Source organism: Triturus cristatus, chromosome 5_2 (genome assembly GCF_964204655.1).
Source record: "Triturus cristatus chromosome 5_2, aTriCri1.1, whole genome shotgun sequence".
Lineage (NCBI taxonomy): Eukaryota > Metazoa > Chordata > Amphibia > Caudata > Salamandridae > Triturus > Triturus cristatus.
The window spans coordinates 1,005,236,171-1,005,260,084 of record NC_140588.1 but is presented as its reverse complement, the minus strand read 5'-3'; the positions used below and the strand labels follow the sequence as shown (position 1 = coordinate 1,005,260,084).

At 45.3% G+C, this 23,914-nt stretch overlaps 1 protein-coding gene across 2 annotated transcripts in view; it reads left to right on the top strand.

Annotated features, from left to right (window-relative positions):
* MTMR8 (myotubularin related protein 8) overlaps window positions 1-23,914 on the top strand; it is a 483,391-nt gene that overhangs the window by 18,343 nt on the left and 441,134 nt on the right. For both annotated transcript variants that reach the window (XM_085608281.1, XM_085608282.1), the window contains exon 2: window positions 8,673-8,795. In XM_085608281.1, coding sequence (XP_085464407.1) covers window positions 8,673-8,795 — 123 coding nt within the window. The remainder of the gene's footprint in view (window positions 1-8,672; window positions 8,796-23,914) is intronic.

Here is a 23,914-nt window from a genome sequence, read left to right as displayed (position 1 = left end):
AAAATGGCATATATCAATGGGTAACCACAAACAACCGTCCTTTGCTTATTATGCCTACTACCCCTCCTGAGGTATAGGCAATCAACCAGGTCTATCCAGCCATCTCCCTCTCCGGCTTTTCTTTCAATCTGACTCCAGGTGTAGCCCATCTGCTTGCAGTCAGCCTAGAAGCCTCTGCACCCTTTCATGGAGGGTTCCAGGTCAGGGTTTACCTGGTGGTGTTTGACGCAGCCTTGCGGAGGGTGAGACCTATCCAGCCCCTTTCATGATTTCGACATGGGCAGGGAGTTGGGAAGTCTGCTGCCACAGGTGGCTGTCACTGATGGTGTTTGGCTATTGAATTTTGAGGAATTGCCTCAGACAGGTGTTGATGAATGACTGGACTTTGGTGGTGGTGGTGGTGGTGGTGGTGGTCAATGATGTCCTCCAAGTTTCTGCTCCATAGAGACAGACAGATTTTACGTTAGTGTTAGGAAGACTGATCTTTGTTTGCTAATTCTTGGCTGGACGTCAGTGTCTGTGCAGCTGTACTAGACGTATTAGCCTTCAGGATCTTGGTTTTCCCCCTGTGGATGTTAAGGCCAAATTGTGAGGATGTGGCTGCCACATTGTCGGTCTTCTAATGCATATGCTGGTGGGTATGGGATAATAGGACAGGTCTGCAAAATCCAGATCATCAAGCTGCTTCCAATGTGTCCACTAGATCCCATTTCCTTTCCCTGCTGTAGCTGTCTTCATGATGCTGTCTATGGCCAGCAGGAAGAGAAAAGGCCATAGCAAACAACCCTGGTGGACACCAGTCCTCACCTGGAAGGCTTCCATGAGTTGTCCTCAATGGACTATCTTGCAGGTCATTCCCTCATACTAGTTTCTGATGATTCTTTCGAGTTTACCTGGCACACCATATACGCGGCTGAGTTTCAAAAGGGTCTCTCGGTCTACATGGTCGAATGCCTTGTCATAGTCGATAAAGAGAGCGGACATCAATTCCATCGACTGCTCAATGATAATGCGCAGTGTTGCACTCTGGTCTGCGCAGGATTTATCTTTGCGGGAGCCAGCTCGCTGGCCTCGCAATTGAGCGTCGGCTTTGTCCTTCATTCTGTTCAGGATGACTATTGAACACTTTGCCTGGTAGATTATTGCTTTTTTTACAGTCTGCTATATGACGGAAATAGACAGATGTTTTCTGACATTTTAAGAGAAGCAAATCAGGAGAACATTTATGTACATAATTTATCAAATATTTATCCAAAAATTGTCTGTGCTCTATCTTCGTTGGTGGATTGGATTCTCCACTAAAGATATTGTAGCTTGCAATTTAATTGGAAGAAGCCAAGTCTGTTTTACCACAAACACCATTGAGTACTAAAACTATATTTATCCTCTGTGTGAATGGATAAGGGAACAGGATTTCCTGTTTAATGCAGTGAATTGCAAAACTAGGCAACCATAGAGCATTCATCCATAGCGGCAGCACAGAAAGAGAGGTGTGAGGTCTTGCTTACGTAGACAGGGGTCTTCCGGTTTTCCTTTAACTTACCAAACTGTGTAACAGGGCCATATGGTCAGGTGTGGTGTCACGGGGATTAAGTTGCCACTGTGCAAATAACAAGTTAGCCATCATCAGGAGGATTATGTCTTGGTCTACACACCACGCCTCCAAAGTATTTAACATAGATTGAATGCAGTTTGGAGATGGCATGTCAACCTTGGGCATGGTTTGAAACACAGACCACAGGAGATAGGCTCACTATATTAACTATGTATAAAGCAATGTCAAGGAGGGATAGGCTTGACTCGTACAAATCCCTAAAGGAAATAAACCACCAGACACAAGTTTACATTTTGTAACTTTCAATATATGACGTTGGAGAAGGAGATGTTAAAAAATGACATTGGAGTTTATATTTCTTACGAAACCTGATCATGTGTACATGGAACGACCAGGTAGTAGAAGGGATGTAAAAACAGAATGGACTTTTTCCTTTTAAAAGATGTATATTAGAATCTGTATTTAAGTTATAACTTGGAATAAGTGACCGTGAGACTTGAAATCATTCTCTATATGCCGTCCAATTCTGTGTTTTGGTAGATTGGTTCGTAAAAATCTAAAACTAAGGCATACATACCATTACATTTTTTCATAAATTATCACAGTTCTGTTAGGCCTTTTTGTCTATTCGTGCACAAAGCAAATTCTATAGGATATGCTAACAACATAGGTACATTTTAAGTTGCTTTTGCTGCTTTTGAGGAAAGCCATTACTGGGGCAAAGGAACACCCGCCTTCTTGTCAGCAAGCCACCACCATTATTGCTGCCTCGTTTTTTGTATAGTTAGAAGCCACTGTGGACATGGCTCCCTCTATACCCCTTACTCTCCTATGTCTAGGACTTGTACTGTTAGAGAAGCCTCTGTTAACCTTTCGATGTATGTATGTGTGTGTATGTATATATATGTATGTATACGTATGTATGTATGTACGTACATATATGTATGTATGTATTCCTCAATTTATTCCGGAATTGCTGCCATTGGATTATGAGATGGAAAGCATTAGTTCATTTCTCATCCCAAGACTATGTGTCGTTTAAATTTCAAATGTTTGTTTAGTTCTCAAACCCAAACAGGTTTGGGGCTTAATAGAAATACTGAATGATAATCCTTCAAGTCCTTTAGCCAAGCTGGATGAAAATATTTTTTCAAGGCTTCAGAATATATGTTACTAGATAGTTAAAGCAGCAGACAGCCCACCGCCAAGAGTACAGATTCTTGTTAGTGAAATCAGACCCTTATCTCCTCCAAAGTTTCACCCATATAAATGCACACTTTTTATACCGCGTAATGCCACGAGTGGGACTATTTTGTAAGTACGCCCAAATTTTACAGGTAAGTGTACTGAGGCACAAGGACATGAAATTGGTGTTCCCGAACACGCACATTGGTGGAGTAGGGAGTAAGACTAGTCTGGTATAGCAAGCTCTACCAAACCAAATATTTTGATTGAGGTGAAAGCACTGGTACTGTAAGCAAGGTAGCACTTGGTTATACATCCCCTCTCTAAACAGTATTTTTACATTTTGTCAAATTATTTTCCAATTCTGATTTCTTAACTAATTTTGGACATTTCACTGGAAGAAACTTTGACCCTGGAGGTTATTCATGTGTTACTTATTGTTCCTGCTTTTGCACCATGGTTAAGGAAACGTGATGAATGATTAACTGCTTAGTTAAAATTTGGAAGCACAACAGTATTTTCACTTTTGCTCACTGTTAGAGCCAAGGATACATTTATAGATGGGCGATTAAGGCAGAAACGATTGGTCAAAACTCTATAGTTTGCACACATCTTGCTCTGTAATCAATGGGGATAAAGAAAATTATGTCACTGCTAACATCTAGTCCCAGTATTGTAATTAGTGAAGTAAAACACAGCACTCACCTTTACACCATCACATCGCAATATAGGAAGTTAAAAACCGGTTACCTAATATCAAAATACTTCTCTTGCACAACACTTGTCACAAGACTAAGCTTGCCAAGGAGACAAGCTGCCCCCTGTTTTAAAAATGTTCCCCCATAATCTTCTAACCATGCACCTCGTTCTACTGGTCCACCAGATAGTTTATTTTGTTCCTGATCAAACTCTGGAGCTCATTTGAAGGCCCAATAGCCATGGACAAATACATTCTTTTTTGCAGTGAGTCCAAATGAGCACCACAGAAAGCATGCTCCCTTCCACACGTGATGGACTGGTGGACTGTGATTTTTGCGAGGTAAAATCAAAGTAATCAGACTGTCTGATAATGTGTTCTATTCACTGTTGCTTGAGATACTAAAATTCATATAAAGTTTAAAAGGAGAACAAATGGATATGTTGAGGACTTTATCAAGGCACTAGTCTGGATGTAGTGTATTGCAGTGGGAGGAGTGGTGAAGAGTAGAGCATGCAGCATTGTTTTGGTGGGGTATTGGCAGAGGAGGTGATGGGTATTGAGTAAGGTGAGTTCGGCCATATGGGAGTTTCAGAGATGACTGGCAAGTCACAGCCCAGTGTTTCAGTAGATCCTGAGGTAGGCTGCGAGTAATGGATGCAAGTGTGATGATGGGTGGGGGGATGAGATTTTGAAGAGTTCAAGCTTGACAACTGGGAGGTGTGGGTCAGCGGCTAGGGTGTCTGACTCCAGACCACAGGGTCCACGGTTCGATCCCCGGCGGCAGTTTAGCCCAGCACCATGTGACTCTGGGCAATAGCTTGCTTAATCTTCCCGACGGCCCCCAGCGCTGGGACACCACTCCGGAGGTAGCTGTGAGCTTTACAAATGCTACCATTTAATTACATTTATGAGGAGGTGTTAAGAAGTTTGATTTTGGCTGAGTCCAGCAGCAGGCAGAGCAAGGCTGCCTAGTTCACAACGGCAGTTAGAAATGCTTGCCTGATAGAACTGGGTGAAGGTAGCGAATGAGAAGATCTGGTAGGCTGTTGAGAGGTCATGATTGTCAAAAAAACATGAGATAATGACAAACTTTGATCTGTTGAGATATTGGGAGAAGGATGTAAGCATTGGCTTCGGAACGTCCACAAAATGTGTGATGACCATTGTTTGCTTTCTTTGATACTGAGTAAAATTTGTTCAAGAGGTCGCTGATGAGTCTGTATGTGGCAGCGCCAGAGATGTCTAAGTCAGACAGTATTGGATGGTAATCTGTAAATGTACCCAAATACACTCAGAACGCATTCATGAAACTGTTTTTCAACGTAATGCAATAAAGCAATGTACAAAGAGATGCAAAAGAAAATCGATTTCAGTTCACACTTTCTTTCTGTTCCTCCTATTTTTTCCCTTGGTTTTCAGCAGCACATGATACATAGCACGTTTTGTTCAGGCCTGCTCATGTAGGACTAGCCTTCTTAGTAGACAATACTGGTATGCGCCTTACAATGCTCCTGCGCGCTGCAAGTTTTCTACTCCACATTATACACCATTATTATTTAAAGGAATTTATAATGTTCAAGTCCTAATAAGTGACCAACATGATCTTCACTACAGTGTCAAAGCACACAGCAAATCCCAATAGAGGGATGCTGTTCTTGTCATGAGTGCAAAGGCAAAGGCATGGTTAAGTCATCTGTCTTAAGACGCAGAGTGCGAGTAACCGGTGCAAAGTCTAGTCCTGTGTTATAGTTTAGCATGGTGAACGTGACCAAGGCCGATTAAATCCAGGTGCTTAGTGAGAGTGACCAGGGCAAGAAGAGGCCTGGCCACTGCTATTGGCAGCATTCTGAGAGGGAGTCACCAGGGCATGGATCTTTCCTCTATTCTAGGCCATTCATTGATTGACAAAGCAAAGTTTACACATGGAACTTGGTCATAGAAAGATGCAGTCCTCTGTTTTAGGGCGCATGGTGTAAGGTTCAATGTTCTGTTATTGATCGCAGACTGTGGGGCCAAGACAAGGTTCAGCCTTCTGTTTTGGGTCACACAATAGGTTTGGAAAGGGTGGGTCAGACATGTGCTGTAAAACACACAATGTGTTACCCGATGTCTGATTCGGAGAGTTACTCTAAGCTAAAAAGTAAAAATGTCTGAAGCGGATTTATATTTTATATAATTTTTTGTATAGCATTATACATAACGGGACAGTGGAAAAGTGGTGGTACTTATTGTCTTACTCACTGAGCAGGAAGCAGACATAACTTTGTGATAACATAATTGGATTGAACAATGTAAACATGTATATGAGCATGCACGTGTATAGAGAGTTTAGGATCAGCGGGTATTTTAAAGACGTTGCTTCAGTTTAGTCTGGACTAGAGAGATGGAGGGTGTCTTATTGATATTAGTAGGTAGAAAGCTCCAGGTTTTGCTATCTATATGATACAGAGTGATTGATGTTCATCCCTCCAGTATCAATTGTAGTGCGAAACAAGCATTTGTAATGCAATAGGTCTCGCATTTACGCGAGTTTGAGCTATTGGCATTGTAAATGACAATGCTTTTTATCTATGTTTCAAAAACAGAAACATAAATAAAAGGCATTGTCATTTACAATGCCAATAGTTCAAACTCGCGTAAATGCGAGACCTGTTGCATTGCAAATGCTTGTTTAGTGATAGCAGGGAATGCTTGATATTTTTAATCAGTAACTTGCCATTGATGCATGATTTGTTATTTTTTTCACTAATGTGTTAAGTGGTTGACTCACCCCAAAAAGATAATTGTGCTACTGGTACTATCTTTAGGAAATGAGTAGTGCAGTTTTAGCTGCCAAGTTTTCAAATCCCTTATGTGTCACACTTAAGTGTTTCCCGTGTGTTTATGTGAGACAATTGATTGCCTTACGGGCAGCACTTTTAGTGACACTTTAGCACAGAGTATGTTCATTTAATGAGTGCATGCCCTTCGTGCCGCCTGGTAGACGCAAAATGAACATAAACGGTGTATATGTGTCTATGGGCGGGGGTGGAGCAAAATATGTTTACTTGAGAGTGCGGCAGATGGGAGCTGCCGTGCATTTGTTGAAATACACAAGATTGCTTTTGAAGCAAGTTAATCCTTCTCTTTAGACACGTGCAACACACCTTTTCCCCTCCAAGCAGCTGGAATGCTTGGCTGCTTCCTGAGCAGCAACATTACCTCACGGAGTATGACGACGGTGGTGATCGTCTGTCTTATATAGTTGCTAGTAGCCCCTCCGTGTAATCTTCTGTGAGACATCCAGCCAATACTTGCGTTCTTGTCAACTGAACACTTGCATTTTGGGTCATGTTGTCTCACCATTTATATGTTGTGTTGGCTAAAAAGGCGTAACAAACCATTTTTGTCACCAGTGTATCCATGCTGTTACAATTTGTATTACCCAAATCTTAGTTGGTGAAACTGCGACAAGTATGCATGGATACCAGAGCCTTACGCAATATCGCCAGGTGACATTCACATGGAACACCTGTGCTGGCAGCAACCAACAGAATCCTTAAGTCGCGTTGTCTACCCTCTCACACTAGCAGCACTACACACGCAGCATGCTTCATTCGGCCGCCCCATCTACTGTGGTCCCAGCAGTGAATACTCTTACCAGCAGTTGCAGTATAGTTGAGAAACACACACAGGACTGATTGGTCGGGTAAGAGCATGGAGTTTCAGGTTCTTATTAAGCTTACGCCTGAGTCAGCAACGCACTGATTGCTATTCTGACCAAGGCAGTGTAACAGGCCTCTGGTGGAGCAGCAGCTCTGCTTGGGATGGCCCGAGTCGGTGATGTGCGGTGTAGTTCTTTAACAATAGTCGTCTGCCTCACCCGTCGCTCTGTGCTCTGACACTGTGTTAAAAGAAATTATTAATTCTGCTCACACAATGAGCCAGGCCTTTGTGTTGCATCCTTTGGCACTGGTCCATGCCAAGTAAAGGCATCAGATGAGCATGGGCTGGCCACATAATAGCATAGTCCAATCACCCGGCTCAACCTGCTGCTTCAAAATTGTAAGGGCCCTCTGTTGGCGTGCCATAGTAACCGCTATGGGTAAACATTTACCGCAGGAAAGAGGAATAACAGACTTGGCTTTCACTTCATCTGATTTGCGTGGCAATTACCAATCTTGCAGTAATGCGAGCACTTTATGTAAAATGCTTTAAGATGTGTGGCACTTTGCAGGGGTTTACCAGCACAATCGAAAAACATTCGATAGAGCATCCTGTTGAAGTTAATTGGTTGCATTTGGTATTGTTCACTGACGTGTTTAGATTTCCTGTAAACCTGTTTTATCAGCATTTGTGCCAAAATTATTGTAATGGTTACTGTATGGGGCAAAGGAAAACTTAAAAATCAATGTTTTGTGCCATAAATACAAAACAAAACTATGAAGCTAAAGTTGAACAATTTCTACAGCATGCATACAACACTAAAATAAAAATACTGCAATGGAGACATTAAAAACAAGCATGCAAACACTTGCTCCAATTAGCACAATCAAAGATTGCAGACTTTTTGTTTTTTTCTTTTTCAATATTTTATGCCTTTACGATGCTTATTAAAAGCATCAAATATTGAAAAGTACAGTTTGCTGAGCCCCCCAAAAAAGTCCCCAGAATGTCACGCCGCCAGTGAAGCATCCAGTCCCCGCGTGCATATCTTCTGTCCGTCCGCGTGCAGCTTGGAATCCGTATCGATTCCAAAAGGCTCTCGCATGGCGAGAGTAGCGCATGCGCGCTGCTAGCGCCAGGCGAGACCTAAAAACCTGCGAGAGTCCGTCAGCTGCTGCACGATTCATTTTTATAAACCGGATTCCACAACGAGGATTTTCCAGTTTTGGGTGCCGATAAATGCTCAAGTTTGTTAATAGTGACCCTAAAAGAAAGTCCTCTCAACATGTTTCAAGAAAGGGCCTTGGCTCCATGCAAGATGGTTCTGAACAAGCCAGAGCAACTCATTACATCCTCTGTTTGAAGTAATGAACAGCAGATTGGAACTGCAGACTTTTGAAGAGGTTTGCAACTTCTTAGCTCAGTGGTCCTACAAGTGCAGATGACTTGCCATTTGTCTTGCATACTACTTTTACATGTGTTAGTCAAGGCAGAAGTAGGGTTTTAACTTGAACATTGGATGTTTTATGTTAAGTAAAAAAAATAGTTACTTATGAGTATCTTATTGTTTTATTTTTTCAATTTTAGGTGGAAAACGTGAAATTACTTGATAGATATAACAGTAAGAAACCAGCCACAGGAACGTTGTACTTGACTGTCACCCACCTGATCTATGTTGATGCCTCTGCAGAAGTAAGGAAGGAAACATGGGTAAGTTATTCAATCAATGTGGTTTATTTGAGTTTGCTTCTTTCAAATGTGTGCTGTGGTTTTTAGCACTTTTGTGCTCATTTATGGAAGGTAGTGCTTTAGGGTAAATTCAGTATAAAAGCACGGATCATTACTGGCTTCAGGGTACAGACTCCCTCAGAAGGCCCACTACCTTCTATGCCCGTAGGCAGGAAAAAATAAATTGCACCCTGCCGTTGGGGAGCCTTTTCTACTAAACAGGGCTAAAAAAAGATGCCCTGCCCAGCTGGAGAAGAGCAGAAGAGGGGTTGATCCCTCCTCAACGGACTTAAACAAAAGATTTGTCATCTGTCAAACCCTGTAGACGGGTATTAGCAAAGAAAACACGTCTGCGTTTAATGTGGTAACACGTGGAAAGACCAGATTTGCACATAAAAGCCAGACACATCTAAGAAACAGAAGGCATCCCTCCTTTTGTTTTAATTTGAATGGTAGCTTGGGTGGCAAGGTAACTTTCATTAAAGTCCTTCGATTGTTTCTGTGACATAGAAGGAAACATTGCACTATAATAAAGGGCCAATTGCCACCCAATCTTCATTTCTCATAGAAACAAAGAGGGCTGTAGTGAGGGCAAGAGAGTCTTCAATACAAAACAGGCTTTTGTTTTGATGAGAAACAAGCACTGACAGAATGGCAGACTTGCCCACATCTCTGTGCATGTTGCTGTGGATCTGGGACGGTGTGAGGGAGAGAATCAGTGGCGCAGTGCATGTGATGGAGAGGGAATGATTGCAGAAACACCAAGTGCAAGAGAATGGTGAGATGAAAACAGTGGTTGGGGAAGAATAGACTTAAGGAGCAGGTGGTGAAAAGCCAGGCACAAAAAATATGGGGGGAGGAAGGAACAAAGAGCGGCACAGAGAAGTGCAAGATATTAACTTTAACCGAGTGTGAAATACTACACTGGGCTGAGCGAAGACATGATTGGCAGAAAGAGGTTGGTTGGTTGAAAAGTCAGGGCCAAAGTTCACTGTAAGTATGTTAGAAAAAATAGGTATGTTAAAAGCTGCGCTTTAAAACCCCAAACCTTAAAAATTAGTTTACTCGCATTCTTTCACCGCTTCTCTTCCAAACCATGAACCAAATGTTTTAGAAACCTTGCCATACTTCTGTTCCACTAATGACTTCTCTGTCTCGGTGTTTAGTGAGTGTTGTGTGATTAATCTCAAACACATTAGTATTGAAAAACTGTGTTTTAGGCCTCGCCTAGGCAGCGCTTGTGCTGTCTCTTCGAGACATGCTGTATTCAGGTATGGACTTTAAGCTCTGCCCATTTCCCCCCCCCATCTTTTCAGTTGGCTCCTGTTGCTGTTCTTTGTAAATGTTGGCTTTTGAATCGTCATTAGGCTTAGCAGTCCCTCTTTAGTACCGGCTTTTTTCCTGGTGTAACCCCCATGAGGACTGCCCATGTAAAATGTGTTGTTACTCAGTATGTTGTATTTACAGTTCCTGAGCACTATTTTCTCCTAGCAGTTTTTACAGGCGGGCTTCTTCAACCCACCACGCGGTTTAACTGCACGGTGACGCTGCAAACTACCCATCTTATTTACAAATGGTGGACGCACATTTATTTTCTTGTACACGGCTTGCTAAACTATTTTCTAATATTCTATTTGTTTTAGAGTAGGTGGCACACCGCCCTTAATCTTAAACAATGGTGGCCACAAGGCTCGCCCAACTCTGTTTACATTATTCTAATATATTTTAAGGCAGGCTTCTCGCACAACACAAGTGCTTCACAGCTGCCGCTTTATTTTTTGTTTGCATTGGTAGCCTACCTGGGGGGTTCAAAGTTGGCTGTTCTCATGGCATGCGTTATTATTTTTACCCTCTTGGTTTGCTCACCCTCCTGCTTTGCTTGAGCTCTCCCCCCACCCTCCAAGCGCAAATGCATAGTTTCTCCCCCCTCCCACCCTTTCCCTGTGCTTCCAGTGAGCCACTATCCAGGTCAGTAGCTGGAGGAGGAACATTTAGGCCCTTTACTACTGGCCTGCTGTTGCAGAACGTCATGGGATCCCGGAGTTAAGATCGAATTTAAACCAGCATTTTCAATGCCATAGGTCTCGCATTACTGAAAGTTTGACCTATTGGCGTTGCAAATAATAATGCAACGCCAATTGGTCAAACATTCAGTAATGGGAGACCTATTGCAGTGCAAATGCTTGTTTTTATAGTTTTTTCATTTTTTTATTTTTATAGTTGATTTGCTTCAATATTAGGTTTTGTTTTATTGTTTGAGTATTGTTTTTACTTAATGTTTTATGTATTATTTATTTTGATTTCATTTCTTCATTTTCTTTTATGAGATAATGTAGTGTTTTTGTGGTATTTGTTTGTTACTGATGCCCCTTACCTTAATCTTACTTTTTTGTTGTCACTTTTACCCTTTCCTTATGTTATACTCCTGCCTTGCCCTTAACTCTACGTACTTACCTGTTGAGGTCCCTCTTTTTGTTCCCAAAAATCTTTGTTTTTCCAAATTTTTTTTGCCCTTGTCTTTTTATGTTTATTGTTAAATTTCTAATAAAATCATGTACACATGCAATCTGTGTAACCTGATTCATATCTCTGATGCCTTAATGTGAAAGATCCTATTACCATGAGAGTTAGCTGTACTATAAGAACCTGCAAAATCTGGTTGAACTGAAGGCTATCTCTGCTGTCTAAGGTCTGAAATGGAGAGATCTGTGTAACTTAATTTCCCTATCCCCTTCTCCTGTCCTCCTTCGTCGATGCAGATTATCACTGGGGAAAGAGGAAGGAAGTAAAATATTCACATCAAAGAAGATATTTTATACATTTGAAAATTTGTAGGAAGCTTTGCCCAGTTGCATATTATGTGTGGTGTTTATTAAATGAAAGGGTTTCTTGCTTTGGGAAATTGTTCTGTGAAATGCGCCCTGTGGCCTCTGTTTATCAAATTTTCCTTGAGCGAAAGGGGTCTCGTATACTCCCCTCGTTCACCTCAGATCTACAAACAATTCTTGTTTTTTCAATTGAACATAGTACATACAGAGTTGAGAGTGCTCACAGTCAATAAACAATTGCATTCCAGCCAAAGACGTTTGTATGTTCAATAATGCAGGTTACCATGGAACAGTCCTGTTCAAGGAAACCAAACTAGGCAAACTACTATTGAATGGCTCGATATCTTCCTTATCCATCTTAAAAAGTCTAGGTCAAAGACATGTGCTTCCAGTAGCAGCTGTCAGTTGATTCCCCAGTGCTCTACTCTTGCTTCCCTGCAGAGAGCTAATGAATGACTGGAACAGTAACGTTCTAATTTTAAGACAAAAACGAGACATTCCTGAACACTATTTCTCTGGATGAGGGGTTATTGCGTTTAAAGCTTTTCCTATGGAACACGCTAAAATAAAATGCTTGAAGTATGAATTTTTACTCATTTATGTAACTATATATATTCTGTTTTTCATATCTATTTTATTGAAAAATTGATGACAGAGGAGTAACAATACAGTCAGCATTACTTGGTTCTTATGCATATACATGGTAGGAACATATTTTCCCCTTCAGTTCCCACAAGTTGGCAGTCCGGCTTTATCTCCGATTTACATTACTATCATCTACGGCCACACTCCAACTCATGTCAATTACTGAGGATCTCCTCCCCAACTCAGTACATAGGCCGCCTCTGTATTCATTCCAACGGGTCCAAATCGCTTCCCACTTACGGGACACCCACGACTTTCATAGATTACCTTTTCCGCCACCATACACCAGTCCATATCCCGTTTCCATTCTTAGAGCTTTGGTGGTGACTCTGCTCCCATAGTCTCAAAATGTTCCTCTTGGCCACCACAACACCCAAGGTGACCAATATTTGCTCTATGCAGCCCGAATCTGTAGCCTCCCACACATTCAGAAGGCCCCGCCTCTCTGAGAGGGGTACATCTCTTCCCCCCACGTTATTTATACAGGACATTACTGAAGTTCAATAGGTCAGTAAATTATGTGGTGGAAGGTGCCCTCTCCTACATTCCCGCAGTCAGGTGGAATCAAGCCTCCTCCCCATCTAAACTAATGTGTTCCATGACATATAGGCCCTGTGTAATATCTTGAGCTGCACTAGGCGAAATCGTGATCTGATCGCCACCTCTTTAGGAGAGGCTAAAGCTTCTTGCCACTCTTCATCTTCTATGTCTCCGATATCTGCTTCCCATCGTTGGCGGAGCTGGAGCAATGTGTCTGACGCATTGTTAATCAGTTTTTTATATGTTAGTGAAATCGCTTTATGTGTCATGTAGTCCTCTGGTAGTCTTGCTTCCAACTGGGATGCTTCAGGAAGGACCTCTCCTCTAGAGATTACTGTCATTAAGGCTTCGTGAACTTGAAGATATCAACATTTTTTTAGAAGTAGCCAAATTGTATTTGCGTTGTAGCTCGGGTAACAGTACCACCCTTCCTCCTTTCCAGAGATCTCTAACCCTGGAGATGACAATCGGATCCCATTTGTCGAAGCCAGGCCTGCGGCCCAAAGTACCTAGTTTATCGGAGTCCCATAGAGGTGTGGATTACATGATTCTTCCCTCCCAGCCAGTGTTTTGAAAGTTTTATGCCATATTTGGACTGTAAGCACTGTTGGTCCTGTGAGAGTCCTACGTTTTTGAGAGGTGTACAGCGCTCATTTGTAGCCTTATGGTTGCAGCACTTGGTGATCCATAGTATATGCCAGATCACCTGGGGGGCAATGCGCCCATTGGTTGACTGTGATGAGTTGCGCCGCTTGATAGTAATTGTGGATCTCTGGCAACGCCATACCACCATCATAACAGTCGCGGGTCAGTTTTGTGAGCGCTATGCGAGGGGCCCTCCCAACCCACAACTGAGCCCTCAGCTCAGTTTCTATTGCACGAAAATATACATGGGGGACTGTGAATGGTATATTTTGCAGCACATATAGAAACCTCGGCAGTGCCATCATTTTAAATAGAGCTGCCCTGCCAAGCAGGGACAGGGCCAAGGTCCTCCAATGGCACACATCTTTCTTGAGACGCAGTAGGGAACTCTGGAGATTATGGTCAGCAAAGGCGTCTGGATCAGTGGTGACATAGATCTCCAGATATCGGAAGCCTTCTATCGCTACCTTTGCATCACATCCGTTAGGTGGCCACGGGGTATCCCAGCTGAGAACAGGTATATATTTTAAAGGGCTACAGTTAATGAGAGATCCCTACCTAAGTCCAACATCCTCTTTTCATATCCGTTTCCTCAGATTATCCATCCTTTCTGTTGATTAATGCCTCCTTAATGTTAAAACGGACATTTTGGTAGACAACGTTTTATTTTTTAAATCATCCGTTTAAATGTATGAGACCATATTATTTAAAATTGCTGGGAGCTATTTGCAGACTTATGTATTTAAAATGAAAAGATGTTTGCTCCTTTAAATGAGCGGCTGTTTGGACATTTCCATTTTTAGGTTGATCGATCCAGACAGCACAAGCAGTCTGATTACTAAATACCTGTTGCAGGCTTACGAAGAACTTACAGGGGCTTACAGGCTGCTCATTGCTTACCATTGTTTGACTTTACTGTCATATTTTCATTTAATTGCTTCTTATTTGATGGCTTTCCTTGTCCATCTTGTGTTTGTCCCTTCTCTGGAGCATTGCCTCTTTACCATCCTCTTGAATGGCTAGCTTGTGGTCTTCTGCTGCTACCATTTACAGAACTACTTGTTTCTTTTTCTTTAACCCCTTGTTTGCCACGCCCTTTCCCCGCCCTGTGCCGGCCGTTACATTAGCGGGCGGGGTTTATGACGAGCTGCACTCGTCATGGGCACAGCGCAACCGCGGCCCATGACGAGTCCAGCTCGTCATGGGCACACAAGGGGTTAAACACTTAATGAAAGTTGATATGTTTTGTAGCTCTTCTCCCCCTCTTGTGTGTGCTGCTTTTCCCTTCACAGCCACTCCCCAGTGCAATCTGTGTTGCTCCCCTATACCCAGTGTGTCCCATTGCTTAGTCACAACCTTGTATTCTGAGCTAAAATAACATTTGTGTTTGGGAAAGGGCACACTCTTTCCTGATGGCTGTTGCCTGAACCGGATCATTGATTACATGCAATAATAGAGTGTTATGTTATGCTCGACCACTGCAGCAAATGGAGAACAGTGGGGCTCGGGCACCAGCTTAAATATTGCGGTATGCTCCAGTAGAATACTCACTGTAGAGCTATAAAAACACACATTTCTCCCACATGGGAAAACTGTGGAAGGCATAAATAAGGGCTCCTGATCCCTCATTCCTGTAATCTTTCCTTTTACATGTGGCTCCAAAAGAGATTTAAAAGAGTACAGTGAGGAGGAGAGGGACGCGCAAATGGGCGGTCTTTACTACCTACCATACAAATGAAACACATGGTGTCCTCTGAAGAGGAAAGGCTTTGGACCTTAGAAGAACAGCAGCCAGCAACGGGGCCATCGCACATAAACACCCTAGGTTGCCCTTTAAATGGACAAAACAGTCCACTCATTTCTTCTGAAATAGAAGAGAAAGTGGATTCTTGGACCTGACAAAGCTAATTTGAGTTAAAGAATAATTCTCAGTGCCTGTCTTTATCTCAGACGTCTGGTCATAGCCTTTCAGCTGTGCTTCATGTTCTATATATAGAAGCTAAGAAGGTGTCTATTCATTTCCAAACGTTCTCAGCTCTTCTGATAGCCCAGTCCCCTGGTAGGTACTGTGATGTTTGGGCCCTCAGGAGGTGATCGAATTGTTAGACAGGTTGCAAAAAACCTACCAAGAACTTATAGGGGCTTAAAGTCCACCCTTGCTAAGCATTGGTTGGCCTTATTGTCAATCTAATTTCCCTGCTTCTTACTCAGTGGCTTTCATTGCCCATTTTGTTCCGTCTTGTGTTTGTCCCTCCTCTGTAGTATATCCTCTTTACCATGCTTTTGATTTGGCTGACTTGTGTCCTTCCACCGCTCACTTTTAGGCAACGCCTTTTTTCTTTTTGATTGAGCACTTGAAGAGTGCATGTGTTTTCTGTTGCTCTCCATTGTGTTCCCCCCCAAAACAGCCGCTTCCATGTTTCTGTCTCTTGTACTCCCCCATCGCCCCCGCGCTCCGTGTTGTCTCTCATATGTCTCTCCTCTGACTCCCCCATGTTGCTGTTATCCTTGTGTGCTGATCGCCTCCGCAAGTGCTTCAACCCAATCCCGTGCTTCCTGTTTTCTCCCCTATCCTCCTTGTACTTCTCCCCCTGTGTTGCTTTCTCTCTCCAACCCGAGTTGGTCTCCCTTGTCTCCCGCTTGGCCCCCTGCAGTCACCTTTTTTTTGTTGTTGCAGTTTTGTTCAAAAGAATCGGATCTTTTTGTTCTTTGCTGATCTAAGTGTATCCACCATCTTTGGTTGGCAAATAAAAACAAATAAAATTGTTGTGAAGCATGTGAGCGACAGCAGAATGTGTCTGGTCCCATCATTGCACCTTTTTTTCTATGTTATTTTTTTTTTTTTTTTTTTTAAACCATTGCCACACTAGATCGGGAACAAAGCATTTAGTTTTTTCCTCCAAAGCTGTGCAGCATTCTGAAATTCGAGTGGCAAAGCTAACTGCTTCCAAAGGTGAGCCCTACTTGCCTTTCCACGTCTTTTTGTCAGTGGTTGAATGTAAATGTAAAGTGGATTTCTACAGCGCATCTGTTACTCCGAAGAGTGTCCCGACACTCTGCAAATACAGTGGGGAAAAAACGAGGAGAGCAAGAACAGAATCAGTTTTTAGAAAAGATACATTTTTAGCTTATTTCAGAACAGAGGGTGATGCATTTTAGTTCTATGAGGAGTTTATTCCATAAAGACGGTACGAAGTAGGAGAAGCGCCCCGGGCTGGATTTGTTGGATTTTGGCCAAACATAGACTGAGCATAGACTTCTAAGAGAAGTGTAGAAATAGATTCTCACTCTTAAGTACCCTGGACCTGTCCCATGTAACGCTCTATGGATTAACAAAAGGATCTAAAAGGTATTGCTCTTCCTAACTGGAAGCCAGTGCAAGTCTCTGAAGAATGAAGACCCGTTTTCTCAGAGGTAGGCTGAGTACCGCACGAGCAACTACATTTTGACCTACCTGCAGCCTATTAATCAAATAATCTGGCAGACCGAAATACAGAGCATTGCCATAGTCCAGTCTAGATGTAATTAGAACCTGGACCACCAGTTTTCTAGCCGCCAAAGACAGAAAGTGCAGAAACTTCCTCAGCATACGTAATATGCCAAAGCAGGTCCCTACCACTGCATTGACTCTCTTTGCTTGAATATGCATTGGCTTTAAAAAAAATTGTGAGTTAAATATAAGGCAATAACTACATTTAAAATATATCATTCTGATGGAAACTTCTAACTGCAGTTTCCTCACCATAAAATTCTCACTTGGAGCCAGACTGCATCTGGGAATATTTTCCTCCTGTGTCCTACTCTGTAGCATTTTGTGGTTCCCTGCTGACTTCACATTGCCCCGGATATGACAGAGCAGAGCTGCATATAAGCGCCATATCGGCACCCTGACGTCAGTTCCTTTATTTCGCACTTTCTGATGTGGATCTGGAACTTCTTCTTTGGTTTTTGCCATTTTTCTTAAAAAATCGAACTGTTTCAACAGTGTGGTAGGGAACAATGTCCCCACCCAAAACTACATGTTTTAAGACATGCCGCAAATGCAGGAAGCAAGTATCTGTAACGGACCTGCACAGCGTGACTTTGAGGTCTGGGCTTCGGACACGCCTATAAGTCATACAGTAAGTGCGCCCCAAGCAACCAAAGGTGATCAGAGATCTCTAGGCAATGCTTTATCGCCAAACACAAGAAGAACTTGCGGCCTTCGTGTAGGTCCTGCTTATGCTCCAAGTCGCAGCATCAGACTCTATCCCTGTCACAAGGCCACTCTCTCTACCTCTCCTCTTCATGCTTGACGTCCTCTGGTAAGTGCAGATAAAACAGAAGCATAAGAAAGCAAAACAGGACTCAACCCAGTCATGCCACTCTGTTTCCAAAGAGAAGATGTGAGGGCATCAGGATGCAAGTCTCATTTTATCAAGGTGCCAGTCACTGAACCAATTCCGCAGCAGATCATGGCGTGACCTGAATTTCCCAGGCCATTGTCAACCCTGCACTGAAGTATATGAAAAAGTGATGGGTGGCATATTTGAATTAATCTTAGCCACTGACATTTACTTGGGCCGCATTTCAGTCCATCATTATTTTGTACACCATGCCACCTGAATGTGGACCCACCCATATGCAAATTAGTCTTAACCCTGCTCGAATAGAAACCATCCAGCCTGAACTGCCAGGTCTTTCCTGAAACAGAACACAAGCAACACAAGACCAGTTTTACCTTAAATGTGGTTCTTCAACCAGGTGTAGCTTGGTTCCAGTGGCACAGTGAGCATGGGACCCACATCTGGGCATACCTGTCGCACTTAGGGCATCACACTGAAGTATGCAAAAAAGTGGTGGGTGGAATGGTTGAATTAACCTCTGCCACTAGTAATTACTCGGGTCCTAGCAGTTCGGGCTAGTCTGTTCCTATTGGAGCACAGTAAAGACTGATTTGCACATGGCTGGGTGCAAACTGAGGAGGCATGGCGTGCCAAATTAACGATGGACTGGGATGCAGCCCCGACTGAGAACAGTGGCTGAGGTTAATTCAAGCATTCCATTCCTCACTTTTTGTGATTTGCAGTGCTGGCTGCTCAAATGTAGTTAGTCTAGCGGTAGGCCCCTCTGGCTTCCCAACCCAGAGCCTTCATTGGTGACGAAGCATCCCTGCTGGGTAGGGGAGTTTATTTGGGGCGGTGCAGATCAAGGGACTCTGGTCTCCAGTGGAGGGCTGGCTCCAAAGCATTCTGCTGGAGTTGCGAGTCATTGGCCTGGCTTTGAAGGACCTTCTGCATTCTGTCAAGAGGAGGTTGTTGCAGGCTCTCACGGACAACACGAAGGGCAGAGTGAGGTTCTGGATCCTGTGTCAGGAAGCTTTGCCACTCTGGAGGTGGTTGGAACATTACCTCGCAAACCACCTAGCAGGGTCCATGAATGTTAAAGCATAGAAACTTAGCAGGCGGTGCCAGTCATATGAGGGATCGTATCTCTATTACAATGTGGCGCATGGTGTCTTCGAACTGTGGATCGAACCCTAGCAACATATTTTTGCCACTGTCTTCAGGGACGATGTGCAACATGGCTAAAACCATTGACAAAGCCAATAGAACCCAAAGGCGATACCTCTTGACTTTTCCAATGGTTCTTAGCTTTGTCTTTGTCCCAGCTTAGCCTTGAAGTGGGCACTATTAAAGTTTGCTTGTCGGCTGTTTTCTTTGGTTGCTGGACCAATCTACCTTGTTTGAATCATCTGTTGGGATAAGATTTGCTAATGGTTTGACACACATGGCCATTTACAAACTTTTTGTGATGCCACAATGGCATCTTAACTTGGTCTTGCCAGTTCTCATGTGTGCGCCCTTCGAACCGATGCATAACTGTTTATTGCGCCGTCTTGCTCATTGCAATTACATCAGCTCATCACATATGTCAACTTTAGGCTTGTAAAGTGCAACTACCCTACACCATCTTTTCCCTAGACATATTAGAACAGTGGACTCAGCCGATCTTCTTACCTAAAGCTAGAACACCCTTCCACTTTGTGTAATCCCTCGCTCTACTGGCATTCTTTGCTCACCCCTCGAAAGAGGAGGAGAGGCTCCATTGCGTGAACCCCCTAATGGCTTTAAGCTACTACATTGATGCTATCACAGACCATTGAGTGTACAATCAGCTTTTGGTAGGGTCTCCGGAATGAAGATGCATTAAGTTCTCCCATGCACTGGCCAAGAAGCATCCCCCGGAAGTTCTGAGAGCCCGTTACTCCAGGACCAAGGCTACTACTACAGCAGTGGCACATGCAGTGCCTGTCCTTATCCTTTGTCAAGCTGCAAAGTGGGCCGCGTTTTTTCACCAGTACAAAACAGTCCTGAGCTTAACAGCTGGGTCCAGCGGGAAGGACATTTCGCCCCTCTGTCCTGCAGAAATGTTTGATCTGGGTCGACTCTACTCCACAAACCTTCCACCTTGGCTAGGTAGTGCTTTAATATCTATTCGCAAGTGAGGAATGCGCGGTTAGACCAAGTTTCTTACCTTCAGTAACTCTCTTTCTGGTGGATACTGTATCTAACCACAAATTCCTCTTTGCCCTGCCACCTCCCAGTTCTGAGAAGTGGCACTTCTTTAACCTTCGAAAAAGGTGCAAAGTTGGTACTCAGTAGCACACTGTTACTAACAATTGTTCAGGCTCTGCGTTTTGAGAGTGCAGGAATGGTAAAAGATAAGAAATTGATGTCAGTGCGCAGCACTCAATATAATGGCTTTACCATTTCCAGGGCAGTGTGAAGTCAGTCCAGGGCCTCACAACTCTATCTAGTAACATGCGGAGCATGTCTATGATCAATCAATCAATCAGTACATTTGTAGAGCACGCTACTTACCCGTGAGGGTCTCAAGTTGCTGGGGGGGGGGATAGGGGGGACTGCTGCTACTGCTCGAACAGCCAGGAGTCTCCTGAAAGCCAGCAGGTCCTGGGTCTGTCGTAGGCAGATGGGGAGGGTGTTCCAGGTTTTTGCGGCGAGGTGAGAGAACGATCTACCGCCGGCAGTTGCTCGGCGGATGCGAGGGACGGTGGCGAGGGTGAGGTCAGCAGAGCGAAGCTGGCGGTTCGGGGTGTAGAAGGTGAGTCGTTCGTTGAGGTACGCTGGTCCGGTGTTGTGGAGAGCTTTGTGAGCGTGGGTGAGGAGCTTGAAGGTGATCCTCTTGTTGACGGGGAGCCAGTGCAGGTCATTCAGGTGGGCTGTGGCGGGGGATGTCGCGGATGAGGTGTGCAGAGGTGTTCTGTATGGGTTGTAGTCGTTTCTGGAGTTTGGCTGGGGTTCCTGCGTAGAGAGTGTTGCCGTAGTCCAGTCTGCTGCTGACGAGGGCCTGGGTGACTGTCTTTCTGGTACTGGTGGGGATCCATTTGTAGATCTTGCGGAGCATTCGGAGGGTGTTGGAGCAGGAGGAGGAGACAGAGTTCACTTGCTGGGTCATTGACAATGCGGAGTCCAGGATGACTCCTAGGTTGCGTGCGTGGTTAGTGGGCATCTGTGCAGCTCCTTGTGCGGTTGGCCCCCATGAGTCGTCCCATGCGGAGGGGGTGGATCCGATGATGAGGACCTCCGTCTTGTCCGAGTTCAGTTTCAGGCGGCTGTTCTTCATCCATTCGGCGATGGCCTTCGTGGAGGTTGGATATGGCGGTGGTGGAGGCCTTGGTGAGGAAGAGGATCAGCTGGGTGTCATCGGCGTATGAGACGATGTTGAGGTCGTGCGATCTGGTGATGTTGGCAAGCGGTGCCATGTAGATGTTGAAGAGTCTCGGGCTGAGGGACGATCCTTGGGGTACGCCGCAGATGATCTTGGTGTCTTTAGAGCGGAATGGGGGGAGGCGGGCACTCTGGGTTCTGCCGGTGAGGAAGGAGGTGGTCCAGTCCAGTGCAGTGCTTTGTTGCGGATCCCTGCGTTGTGGAGGGTTTGGTGGCAGACCGTGTCGAAGGTGGCCGAGAGTCCAGGAGGATGAGGGCCGCGGTTTCTCTGTTGTCCATCATGGCCCTGATGTCGTCGGTGGCGGCGATGAGCTCTGTTTCGGTGCTGTGGTGGCTGCGGAATCCGGATTGGGATGGTTCCAGGATGTTGTTCTTGTCGAGGAAGGAGGTCAGTTGCCTGTTGACGATCTTCTCTATGACGTTCGCCGGGAGAGGGAGATGGGCCGGAATTTCTTGACGTCCTTGGGGTCAGCTTTGGGTTTCTTGAGTAGGGCGTTGATCTCGGCATGCTTCCAGCTCTCCGGGAAGGTGGCGGTCTCGTAGGAGCTGTTGATGATCTTGCGGAGATGGGGTGCGATGGTGGAGCTTGCTTTGTTGAAGATTTGGTGCGGGCAGGGGTCGGATGGTGAACCGGAGTGGATGGTGTTCATGATTTTGATCGTGTCTTCGTCGTTGTCGTGGGTCCATGAAAGCAGGGGGTTGATATGGCTCGGAGGAGGTGAATCTGAGGTGTCTGTGTCTGTTGGCGGGCCTGGTTGCTGAAGCTGTTGTGGATGTCTGTGATCTTGCGGTGGAAGAAGGTGGCAAGGGAGTCGCAGAGGTCTTGTGATGGCGGGATGTCGTTGGAGTTGGAGCTGTCGTTGGAGAGTTCCTTCACGATGTTGAAGAGCTCTTTGCTGTTGTGTACGTTGTTATCAATGCGCTCTATGAAGGAGGTCATTTTGGCGGTTCGGATGAGTTGCTGGTGTCTGCAGATGGCGCTCTTGTAGGCTGTGTTGCTGTCCGGTGTCTGTTCGTGGTGCCACTTATTCTCGAGCCTATGGCAGGCCTGCTTGCATGCCTGGAGGTCGGCGGTGAACCAGATGGCTTTTCTGTCGGTGCGTCTGTTCGAGGGTTTCTTGATCGGGGCGAGAGTGTTGGTGCAGTCGTTGATCCATCGCCTGAGGTTGAGGGCGACGGTGTTGGTAGTGTCCGTTGGAGGGTTTTGGGCGAGGGTGGTGACTAGCTGGTCTTTGGTGACTTTGCTCCAGCTGTGGTGGGGGGCCTGTAGTGTGCGGTGGTGCGTGGTAGGCTTCTCGAAGGTGAAGTGGACGCAGCGGTGGTTGGTCCAGTGGAGTTTGGTAGTGTGGCTGAAGGTGGCGTGGTTGCTGGCTGAGAAGATGGGGTCGAGCGTGTGTCCGGCGGAGTGGGTGGGTGTCGTGACGAGCTGTTTGAGTCCGAGGTTGTCGAGCAGGGTGGTGGAGTTGCTGTCGTTGGTGTTCTCGAGGTGGAAGTTCAAGTCTCCGAGGAGGATATAGTCCGTGGACGCAAGGGCATGCGTGCTGACTAAGTCGGCGAGGGAGTCGCTGAACTGCGGCCGGGGGCCGGGTGGTCTGTAGATGAGGGTTCCTCTGAGGGTGGTGTTGGGGTCGGTGTGGATCTGGAAGTGCAGGTGTTCGGTGGTGATAAGCGTGTCGTCGGTGCTGGTCAAGATTCTGAGGGTGTTTCTGTGGACGATGGCAATTCCTCCTCCTGTTCCGTTGGTGCGGTCCCTGCGGGTGATTATGTAGCTGTCAAAGATGGCTATGGCGATGTCTGCTGCCGAGGAGGGGTTCATCCAGGTCTCCGTCAGGAAGGCGACGTCTGGGGAGGTGGAGTCAAGTAGGTCCCAGAGTTCGATGGAGCGGGTGTTGAGTAGAAGGTATCGAAGGCTGTTGCGACCTACCCCGGTGGGCGTGGTGGTGGTTTGGAGGCTGGTGTAGCTGCAGTTCCGGCAGGAGAAGGGTCCATGTGTCCGCTTCGGGGTGGCCCGGTTGCAGGTGTGTGATCGGCCGGTGTTGAGTGCGTGGAGGGTGCTGGCGCCGTAGCGGCGTTGGGTGTTGTGGCATTCGTGGAGGCCAGGGGGTCTGGCGCTGGGCACGGTCCAGGCGCGGACGGGCGCAGCAGCCGCCATAAGAAGGGGAGGTGGTAGGGAGGAGCAGCTGGGAGGCGGAAGCGGGACGAATGGGTGAGCGGGGGGCGGGCCCATAGGGGACGCAGCGGCGGAAAGCAGGAGAGCAGAACGGGTGGAGAAAATCAAGGGCACAACATTGCAAAGGAATACAAGGAATAAAAACCGAATACAAGCAGAATACAATAAAATACAGAGTGCAGAGTCAAAACAGAAGGCAGACAGGAAAAGGGGCAATCGCGTGCACAGATACCTACGGCCACCAGGGATGAGGCGCAGGTGGTAGCCTGCGGGTGGAGGAGGGCCTCGAACTCGCGGCAGTGGCAGCAGCAAGGGGCTTGGAGACACGGACACAACAGGTGGTGCTGTGCGGCATGGGGAGCGACCTGCCTATGGAAACGTTTTCTAGAGCCATTCTGACACCTGTGAAATATTCTAAGATAAGGACTCTGTGGTTTGAAGTATACATCACAAATATATATTTTTTAATGCATTTATCATCGCCTTGTATTTAACTAACAACAAAAATGAAGTAAAAATGTTTTTTAAGCCAGTGTATTTCCA